The 11,263-nt window shown below is 40.0% G+C and overlaps 2 protein-coding genes across 3 annotated transcripts in view; both read left to right on the forward strand.

Annotated features, from left to right (window-relative positions):
• Positions 1-2,585, forward strand: part of LOC117455754 (protein AF-17-like) — a 46,526-nt gene extending 43,941 nt beyond the window's left edge. Inside the window, exon 20 of the mRNA XM_034095309.2 lies at positions 121-2,585. Within this exon, the coding sequence (XP_033951200.1) occupies positions 121-156 (36 nt within the window). The 3' untranslated portion in view covers positions 157-2,585. The remainder of the gene's footprint in view (positions 1-120) is intronic.
• An 886-nt stretch (positions 2,586-3,471) lies between these two features.
• LOC117454375 (CDGSH iron-sulfur domain-containing protein 3, mitochondrial-like) lies at positions 3,472-10,719 on the forward strand. Of its 2 annotated transcripts, none has more exons than XM_034093607.2 (3): positions 3,472-3,882; positions 8,097-8,241; positions 9,961-10,719. In XM_034093607.2, exons 2-3 carry the CDS (start codon positions 8,107-8,109, stop codon positions 10,147-10,149), a joined length of 324 nt encoding a protein of 107 aa, XP_033949498.1. In that variant the 5' UTR covers positions 3,472-3,882; positions 8,097-8,106; the 3' UTR covers positions 10,150-10,719. The 2 variants fall into 2 exon arrangements, with proteins under 2 accessions (XP_033949498.1, XP_033949491.1); XM_034093600.2 differs by having other exon boundaries at positions 8,122-8,241.
• Positions 10,720-11,263: the final 544 nt, after the last annotated feature.

Genomic DNA, 11,263 nt, shown 5'->3' on the forward strand with positions numbered 1-11,263 from the left:
GTGTGTGTGTGTGTGTGTGTGTGTGTGTGTGTGTGTGTGTGTGTGTGTGTGTGTGTGTGTGTGTGTGTGTGTGTGTGTGTGTGTGTGTGTGTGTGTGTGTGTGTGTGTGTGTGTCCTCAGGCTGCAGGAGAGAAGGGAGGAGACAAGAACGGGTGATGCTTCCCCAGCAGCAGCTCCAGTGAAGCAGGAGGAGGACTGAGGTCCCTGCCTCTGAACATCTGTCCCTCTCTGTCTTCTTTCTCTTCCACCTCTTTTCTGAATGTATACCAGGATGGACTTTAACGGTTGTTGGTGTTTTGGAGTTCTTTATATCAGAGGTTCTTCTCATAGGTGTTTGTGTAGGCAGCTTTCAGAGAGTACAGTGGTCTCTTGTTAAATTGCACTAATGACTTAGCGAGCCCAATGCGGCTGAGCCCCCCCTGCTCCGCCCGGCAGGGGTTGTGTTCAGGCTTTCTGGTTGAAGTGTGAACTCTTTCCTGACCACTCACCATTTCCCTCGGTCAGCGAGTCACACTGCCTCTTCCTGCGACCTCAATGTCTTCCTTGATATGTCGTCTTCCCTTTATGTTCACCCCCACCCCATCCAGACCTCCTATATGTTGCAGGCACTTCTTATGTTCACGATAAATATACTGTCATTTCCAATGTGTGGTCAGTGGAACTTCAACATGAAGCTAGTTATTACCTCAGATCTTTCTGCCACCCATTTTCCAATTCCAAATAGTTTGCCGAGTCGTTACCGCTATAGCCTTCACTGGATCTAAAGAAAGCACCAAAACCCTTGGTATGCAAATGGGAACATGGCACAGAAGCCATGGCGTCGTCCACGAGAGCACCAGATTTTATTCAAAACGAGTTTCTAAAGACTTTTATGTCTTTCCAGTTGCTATCGAGATTAAGCAGAAAAAAACAAACATTTGGAACTTGTAAGTAAGAAATTAATAGTTGTTCCTGAACAACTGTGCACTTTGCATGTTAGCAGCTGACAGAGCAAATCCGCCATCATCACAGAACCTTTACTAAGGATACTGATCGGCCACTAGGGACAGACAGGTTTCCCATGTGAGTATTTGCACTCCTCCTCCTGCAGTGTCCGTTCTCTCCGTTACTTCCACACATAACCCTGAATCATATTCACCAACTAGATGTTCTTTTAGCAATACTGGATAGATAATGCCTTAATGATGCTAGATGTACAGAGACACCACGAGTCCAGGCGCACTCTGTTGTCCTCTTTCTTTGATAGTGTTTTTTATCTGGGGTACACGGTGGGGTTCGTTACTGAAGTGAAAGCACTCTTCCTAAACCCATTTATACTTTTGATAGCTGACTGATGATTTAAAAATGTGTGAATAACCGTATAGTGAGTAACTAAAGTGTCAAATCATTTTCTATTGTACTTTGTGTTCAGATCTGATGTTCTTTAGTTGTTTGTGCTTCGAAGAAGTCTGACAGGAAAGCCTGCACAGTGTGTCATAGGAGACGGCCGAGATGTAGACTATTATTAAAGTGCCGTCACAGCGGGGTGTCATGCATAGTGTAGCCGTTAAGCTAACGTAGAGATAAGCTTGTCTTTCCTTCCACTCCACTTTATCCTACGATGCCTCTGTTTGGCTCACCTTTACTAACAAAGGCTCTTCGCAAAGTAAGGGACTATTTAATCATGTTTCCTCCTGTGTTCTTTAACAATGTTGTCATAGACCTTTATTCAATATTTTCTGTTTGCAATCTTGAACATGATCTCCCATACATGTGATGTAACTTGAGTGCTAGATTATTTTGTTAGCAGCTAATGTAGACGTCAGAGAGGAAGTCCAAGCAGCTCACGGGTCTCTGATAAATACTGTAGCAACGACAGAAGGAGAATGTTGGTTCTGTGGATGAAGACATGAGCCAACGCATTGACACGACTCCAACGCGGGAGCTCTGACTTTTTACTGAGAGAATTGACTGAGCTTGTCCTTACGAGTCCAGACACACACGAGCATGTCCAGGAGGCGGACTGCAGAGCGGTGCTGGGTTTCTGAAGCCGTTTCTTTCTCATGTTGCACTGGGGCGCTTTGGGCCCAATCGTAAATCGTTTTTTAGTACCTTTTTCAATTTTGTTGGAATACGAGTTGTATACTTTAATATGTTTGTGTTAAAACACATTCATTCTTTTAAGCTTTGAAGTTTGGGTAACCAAGATAATCCATGTTCTGAATGTCGTACTGTGTATCTTTTATGTGTATCAACATTTAAGCGCTTGGCTCTGAAAGAGGTTTGGTGGAGAGCCAGTTTCCTGTCGGGATATGAATTGCATGAAATGCAGCGAGGTCTCTCAAATGTGTTGCTAAATACCAAGTAATAACTATGCATCATTTTAAATGCATTGTTCCCTTAAAAGAAAATAAATTAAATGAAATGAGCACTGACTTTTAAAAAGGACAAGCATGTTGTCATTGTATAGTGTATTTGTTTGAGAGAATTGATCAAAACTAATTTGACAATATTCAGATGAAAAGCCCTGTAAAGTATTTTGATATTTTTGTGTGTAAAATTAAAAGAACGGATTAAGACAACTTTTTTTTGTCAATAAATGTATTTTACTGAGTTGTTTATATTTTCTCTCTTGTGTTGAATTACTTTTTTGTTTTGTGAAAGAGGAGAGTGGGGGGGAATTCTCTTTTTCTTTTTGTACTTACCGTTTATTGTAATGTTCAGGGCATACGCAAATCAACTGTTAGGTTTAAAAGTATTTGCCTATTTCTAATCAGTTAAATGTACAAATAATAATATAGCGACAATTTCTTATTTAAAATTAGATTAAAGACATAATGGTTTTATAAATGTAATTAAACAAATTCAGTTACATTTATATAAGTAATTAAAAATAAAATTAACAGTACGTAAAAACATTAACTGTTAAAATGAAAGATGAACAATACTGTTAAACCAAAGCAAAATCAATTGTCAATTTATAGTTTTGAAATAATGCTAATTATTCCAACCTATTTAACAAATGACTTCAGTTCCTGATTAAAAAAAAAAGTCTAAATAATATTTCATGAAATAAATAATAAAATAAAAATATTACTAGTATAACCTGAATTATTGGGGAACAGTAAATAATATACTACTATAAGGATGGCCAATGGTTTATTAAATATGGCTGATGAACCTCTAATATACAAGAATATTTATATATTGTAATTGTAACTCAGTGAGTTCACATCTTTTCATAGACAAAGTCATATAAAAAAAAGTATTTACATACATTCTGTTTCAAGACTCAATTCTAGCTTGTTTCTTAATTTACACAGATTTCAGATCAGCTCTGTGGTGTAAATAGGGTGGAGAACAGGTAGCAGCCCCTAATAAAGGGCTAATAACTAAAAACTGTATTGATCATTCTAAAGTACTTTATTGATGTCATATCCAGTATATCAGTGAGGGTCACTAAGGACAACACCTGGGTTGCCAGTTCAAGGAAAGTCCTTGGGAATACCGGGAGTTTTTCCGGTCGGCCTACCGAAGTGGGCCGGTCGGACAATTCTACAGTCGGACAAGGCACTACTATGCCTTGTAATTAAGTTGTTCTCGCTTATTTTACATTTGTGCACAGCGGATACATTCCTTAAATTCAAAAAAGGAAGGGAAGGAGTGGTTTGAGCTCGCGAGCTGAATATCTGAGCCAATCACGTGAAGCGACCCAGCAGCAGCCATGTTGTAACTTTTACTGAAGTCCTTCCAGCTTTCTGTAAAGTCTGGGATTCCTCCTCCCGTGTAAAAAGCAGAAGATTTACGACTTCAATACTCAAACTTGAAATGATCGCGAGCAGCTTTCTAGTCACCGCAATGCGGAGAGGATGCACGCGGACCTTAAGACGACCTTTTCCCATGGTGAGCCTTCATCACTGTCTACACAACTAAAGTATTTTTTATTAGTTTTCTATATGTGAGAAGCTCATTTACCTTTTATCTTTGCTGCCGTACTCGCATTATGCAGAGTATTTAAAAGTGCTGCGTCACTTCAGAGAAACCTACATTGTACCGGAATTTTAATGTTGTTCTATGTTACCAAAAACGTGACACTCCCTCAATCGCTCACCTTTAACACAGAAACGCCTGCTAGTACAATAGAGCAGTGGTTCCCAAACTTGTTGTGCCCAAGGCACACCAAAGGACAAGTAAAAATCTCAAGGCACACCTATTGTGCAAAATAGCCCTTATAACACGTGTTATCACTATCATGTAAAATATCTGTAAATGTGCATAATTATTTACTAATGCCAAATAAAATGTGACAAAGACAACTATTACTCATGAAATATTTATTAACGAAATATGTCAGAAATTAGGCTTCATCAAAGCAGCAACACACTCATTTAAACCAGACCGGTCACAAAATAAAAAATGAGGCAAAGGAAACTCAGTAGAAATTCAGCACAGAGAACTGTCAATGCAAGGAAGCTGCATTGTCCATGGTCCTGAACTACAAATTATAAATGTAACATTTCATCAATCAGCATTGAAACATGTGCTATTGTAAATATTTTGCCTATTTACAAATTAGTGAGATACATGTGCCTGTCGGGGCGCGCAGAATGTTTTAATCCTTGGTGGCACTGAGGAGAGGGCCACTCGCAAGTCCTGTTCAACAGAGAGCCGTGACCTCCTGTTGTTCTTCATGTAAATCAGAGTAGAGAACGCCAACTCCAGAGATGGGGTCGTTACTACAAAAAATGTAATATATTACTTTTTTTTTAAAGTAATGTATTACACTACTTCGTTACTATCTACATAAAGTAACTAGTTACTTTAAATCGTTACTTTACTCGCCGAATACGTACGAACTGCGCATGCGTGAGTGGCAATAACTTTCCTTACCAGCAGACGGCGGTAGTGTATTTTTGTCATTCAAAACAGGCAACAACCGGAAGACGGAGAAGAAGAAGAACAACAGACTATGTGATATAAACAAACAACAAATAGCGTGTGCGGTAGCTTAACCTTAGCATGTGTTCTTTGCAGGTGTTTGTTGAGGTTTGGCGTGGTGTTTACAGCAGTGAATAACAGCTTCTGGCGTGGACACAGTTTGCACCTCACCGTCACATTCCTGTCTATTCTTCGGACGAACTCAAAATAATGGGCATACCTCCACCGCTCGAGAGTTATCGCTGACTCAGCCATGTTTATGCAGCACTGCACGTGGAGATGTGGACGCGCAAATCGCGCAGATTACGTACATATAAACCTACAAAGTACTGATATAGTAAATTAAAAATAACTATTTGTGTGTAGTTGTATATTGCAATAATAACGTATGGTTGTCACAAAATCCCACGGCATACCCGGACTTGCCTCGCGGCACACCGTTTGGGAACCACTGCAATAGAGGAGTGCGGCAAGGCTTGTCACCATGTTAGGTTATCAGCGAGTTACCGAGGTAGCATGTGTATGGAATCCCATTTCCGCCTATGTGATGGGGAAAATAACGTCAATGTAATCAGAAACCTCTAAATAATAACGTAGCATTTCAAAATAAGCTTCTAAATATGTTGAGATACTTTATTGTAAGGCACGTTGTTATTATTTTTGAGATACTAATTCATTGTAATGTTATAATGTAATATAATAAAATGTGTTTTTGTATTAATTGTCAAAATTATGTTTTTATCAGTAGCCTAGTTAAAGAGCCTGTGACACCATCCCAACAACTGTTGTGCAATGAAATATTGGGCTACTAGTAATCTCGAACCGTCAGTTTAAAAAAGAAAAAGCGATACCGTTTCGTTAAATATCAATAATTTCGAACATCGCGGGGAAATTCCTTCACTCATTTTGAAGTTTTGGGGGAAGCCGGAAGTGACGTCAATGCGGGAACGCTTCGAGAGCCAAACACGGACAAAGTGTGTTGTGTCATGCGTAGAAATGGTGAATTACTGAGTTTAGGCACGTTAATAACGTTTTAATGAAGTTGACTACATTATATTCATATTTGTCAGTGCTTTCATGTCAATTCGGCGACATAAACATAAATGATCGTGGTGAAGATGATGATTACATTAGGATTAAAAATCGGGAGTGAGAGCTGCTGAATTTCCTCCCGTCGGATGTGATATAAAAACAAATCGATTATTTTTGTGGTTGTAAACTCAAGTGGATGAAACTACATTTATTAGTGCTTTCATGTCAATTCGGCGAACATATGATACATTAAATGATGAGTGAGGATGATGATTAAAAATCGTTTGTTTGAGCCGGTCTGCATTTACTGATGAGAAAACAAACCGATGCTTTTTGTAGTTGTAGTACACCAACGTGGATTAAACGTGTGTTTTTTTACCACAATGTTGGGGAAATTAATGGATAAAATGCACGGATTATTATTATTATTCCCACTCCGATCGGGACACTAGGTCCACCGTTTCCCCGCAGCGAGGCTCCCCCCGTTGACAGTTTACGTGGGCTGGGTGCAGTGGCGGACTGGCCATCGGGACGAATCCCGATGGGCCGGTACCGAAGTGGGCCGGTCGGATAAGTAACTAGCACATCCCCCATAGGCGGCGCGTGAGGCTCAGGTTTGAGAAGGCTAAATAACTTGTTTTACCTGACGCTGCCCGCCTCCGGCGTCTATAGAAAAGAGATCCACTCAGTGTGCGGAGTTTAAATCTCTCAAGTCATATTACAGGATAAAGGAAATACAGTTTAAACTGCCGTATGCAGAGAAGACGCCGACGTGTCGCACTTATCATTCATATTACATCATCAATCAGATCATCGATCATATAATATCATAATATATCATATATTTCCTTATCTGAGTCAGCTTCTCCAGCCTCATCTGGCCGTGCAACACTCACAGTGTCACAGACTGTATGCAGAAGTATTATTTAACACATTATGTTGACGAAACACTCGAGACAAATGTAATTAAAGTCAGATCCACTCGTGTCTTAGACGTGAACGCGCTCTCAGCTGGAGAGAGAAACCCTGGCTTGATTTACCGAGTTGATAACCAGCGTCGTCGGACCGCTTAGCGAGATCTCGTTTGTTGTTAGTGTGTTTGTTACTCAAACATATCCAGGGTCTGTTGAACTGGCTTCGTAGTACAGGGCACAGGTGGCTAGCAGCGCTAATGTCAAAGACACAGACATTATACATTATATTTGTATTTTACATCCCCCACTCCCCCCGTTGACAATTTACTAGCGGTACCGAAGTGGGCCGGTCGAGAGTCCCGGGATGATTTGTAGTCCCATTCCACCACTGGCTACATGACCGTATGATCGCCCATATTGACGCACCTCATTCCTAAACTTCTAACAGATACAACATAAACCGATCCTTCAGCCTCATATGAGCTCTCAGACACGTTCAACATTAACCTGTCATCGCTGTCTGAGCTTGCTGCTGTGTGCACCGTCGTGCGTTTACATCTCACTGTATATATATAAAGGTTTACATGCAGATGCTGGGATCCTGGACGGTGCAGCTGGAGCGCTGTGCCCGCAATGACGTCACCCATCATTTGGCGGGACTTGAAGAATCCGCGAGAAGATCCAGAAAATTGTCAACATTGAAGGCAGACTAATGGTTATCAAAGTACAAATATCCAAAATCAGTTCAGTAACGGTTTTCAAGGGGACAATATGTACTCAAATTGATGGGTTTGGATGATGGGGGAAAACCGTGTCACAGGCTCTTTAAACTGGTTTATGCATCCGCGCTGGAAGTAGCCAAGGTTGCAAATGTTTTTGGGTTTCTTTGTCTGTCCATTTGGAACAAAGGATGAACTGATTAGATTTTGGAGTGAAAGGTCACAGTCACTGGGACCTCACATCTGTCTCGTTCTGGTGAGGCGATATCTTCAGGGAATTCCTTTGGCATTTTGGCAAAAAAAGTTTAATTGGAGTCAAGAAAAAACTGATTGGATTCTGGTGGTTAAAGGCCACTATGATCTGATATGAAAAGGATGAAGTAATAACTTTAGGACAGACATGGATGTGAAATGCACTTTGACTGGTTGGCAGAGGTGTAAAACCACAAGGTAGTGATATTTCAAATAAACAACCATAAAAATGTGTGCTAACAAAATGAATGTCCCTCTGTAGCGTTGATGTGATGGTTGTTGTGCAGGTCCAGAGCTGCCTGCTGTCCACCCAGCTGCCCATCTCTGCAGCCCGGCTGCCCTGCAGGGTCAAGGTGTCTGCTGGGAAGCGCTACGCCTGGTGTGCGTGTGGACACAGTAAGAAACAGGTGAGCATGTTTTGCTTTCAACTTTCGACACACCTGAGGCCTGTACTACGAAGCAGGATTTTCACTTAGCCGGCTAACTTCAGGGAAAACTCGGGGTTTCCGGTCCTACGACGCTGATTCTCTTCTTAGCGGGCTAGATCTCCATGGTAACTTATGCTGTGCGGCTAACCTGCCCCGGAGATCAACTCAGTGAAAGCACTGCCTGCTGACCAATCAGAGCTCAGTGTGCTGAGTTTAAAGCTATCAAGTCATATTACACAGTGCTTGAATTGGAATAAAAAAGGTGCCAGTACTCTAAATCAGCAACTGTTTCAAGTCAATTTCTTTATACAGCCCAAAAACAAGTATTTGGCTCAAAGTCATAGTATATCCTATAATGCTGGTGGGTTTGTCTCTTTACTGTATGTTTTAGAAAGGCTCACTGTACTTAAACAAAATGACTCAGGGTGCATCTGAGATTAGAGGGGGTGCAGTGGTAAAGTGCTATTTTTATAAATGGGGAGTGGACCTGACACCCTCTAGGGGGGTCCGAGGGCATGCTCCCCCGGGAAGATTATTATTATTATTATTTTAAATATTGAAGTTAGATGCATCAATCTGGTGCACTTTGAGAGCAACATGAAGAGATATGGATATAAGTAAATCCTGACTCCTACTGGCGGCTGGTTAAAAATAATCCCAATTTCCCAAATTGGGATTAAAGTATAGCAAAAAACGTAACATAAATATGGTGCTTAAGAAGGTACAATACATTTGTTATTGTGTGCTTGAGAATATAAAATCACATTAGAATAATCAAAAAGTAATAAGTTAATATGCTAAACTGACTTTGCAATACTAAACAGTAAACACCAACCTTGCATTGGATATAATAAATACAATTGCTGAGGTCCAGATGATTGGCCGGTCTGTGTCCTCACACTGCCAGCCGGACACATTTGTCTTGTGACTTCTGCACATAAGTGTGGACTCGTTCGTAGTTTTTTTTACCCCAATTTCTTATTTGTAGCTATACGGACATAAAAGTTTTGCACTGTGATTTATTGTATTATTGCCATGTGAATTCAATACTTAACATTCAGAAACTTCCATATTCTTTTAATACAATGTTGAATAGCTTTTAGGTTAATAATGTACACAAATGCTGACATTTGCCACCTGACTTTCGTATATAAGTTAGGCACTTTCATATTTATTTTAACCCAAACTTTGACTTATTTGTAGCTATATGTAACTAAATCCATTTTCAGTTTATTTCACGTTTGTGAAAATGCAACACAACACAAATGTTGACTTATTTGTCATGTAACTTGGATACCTAAGCGACGCCATTTATTATTTCAACATAGACTAATTTGTCACGTGAATTGCCGAATTAAAGTTTAGTAATTTCCTTAGTTATTTTAACACAAAGTTTACTAAGGTTACTCCCGTACTTAAGTTCATTAACTTAGGTAGTTCTTTTAACACAAATGTTGACTTATTTGTCACGTGACTTCCGTACACGAGTAACTTCACTTTTTGTAGTTATATTATCCCAAATGCTCATTTATTATTTAGCTATACCAACAAAAGATTTTGCAATGTTATTTGTACCTGTCCCACAAAATCAATTTAAGTTTATTGGACATTTTCATGAACCATGAGTAACTTGCACACTTATTGATATGAATATGATTACACATTCCGTTTCCTCCATCCTTTTTCTCTTTCTGCCAGCCTTTCTGTGATGGCGCTCACGTTAAAAAAGCTCCGACCATCCTTCCCTTGCGCTTCACCCCCGACAAGGACCAGACGGTGATGCTGTGTGCCTGCAAGCAAACCAAAAACTCTCCGTACTGCGATGGATCTCACTTCAGGGTCATCTTCCAGGATATAGTAAAGAAGGTGAAAGGAGTCTTTAAATGAGCAGCATCCAACATGTCTGCATGGATGCCAAGGAGCAGCAACTATACCAGAATCAAACGGATAATAGTCACTATCTAAATCTCGTCTCAACAAAAAAACAAGTCTTTGTACAAATGTGATGTCCTACCTCATTGTGTCCTTTTCATACTTATTATGTCCGTATAAATAAGTGTTATTTAAAAATATGATTTAACCCGATGTTATATACAGATGCATAACCAAATAAAACATGCTTTGATTTGCTTGTCTTCAATAGCATAGTAACAAGAAAACAGTAATTCCAATAGTAAATGACATGTATTAGTGATGTTACGTATTGCGCCGAGGCTTCGGAGCGTGTGTCGAGTAATCCCCGAAGCTCTTTGTGAACCTTGTATCGAGGCTTGCATCGTTTTGGGCCAGTGACGTCATCGATGACAAACGAAGCCTCGCTGCCTGTCGATACCACGTGACTGCTTCACGAAGCGATTCAGATCGGTTGAACTGTTGAACCACAACGCTCATAATACCCATGGATGTATAATAAGAATCATATTACTCCTCCTGTACCCGGGCCCGGTGACACGATGGAATCAAGAGAGACCCTCACTTATAGAGGTCGGAACATGTCATAAGTATAAATAGATACAAGCATAAATAAATGTAGGAATACAAACATCAATAAATACAGGAATACATATGTTTTTCAGGGAGCTGTAGTGTGTGTGCTGTGGCTCAGCTGGAAAGCAGTTGACTCATGACCGCAGGGTCCCTGGTTCAACGACTGAACAATACGTCTTTGTTGTTGTTTATAAAAGTTACAGCTAAATGAGATAATGTAGTTAATAAATGTATTCTTTGATATGGTTTAGCCTTTCTCAGGCTACAACATGGTTATGAATATTAGTAAGGAATACAAATCCCTCTTTGCAATGTTTACCAGCCTCCTTAGGCTTTTCAATCACAATCATTCAACTGGAATAAAAACAATATTGTTAACATGAAAATATGATTTAATGTTCGTTGTTTAGAGTTATTCTAAGGCTTTACTCATTGGGGACTCGGTATGAGAAAGAGCACACTGTTGAGATGTCCAATCTGCCTGTTTTACACACTTTGACCAACAGGGGGTTTG

Source organism: Pseudochaenichthys georgianus, chromosome 1 (genome assembly GCF_902827115.2).
Source record: "Pseudochaenichthys georgianus chromosome 1, fPseGeo1.2, whole genome shotgun sequence".
Taxonomy (NCBI): domain Eukaryota; kingdom Metazoa; phylum Chordata; class Actinopteri; order Perciformes; family Channichthyidae; genus Pseudochaenichthys; species Pseudochaenichthys georgianus.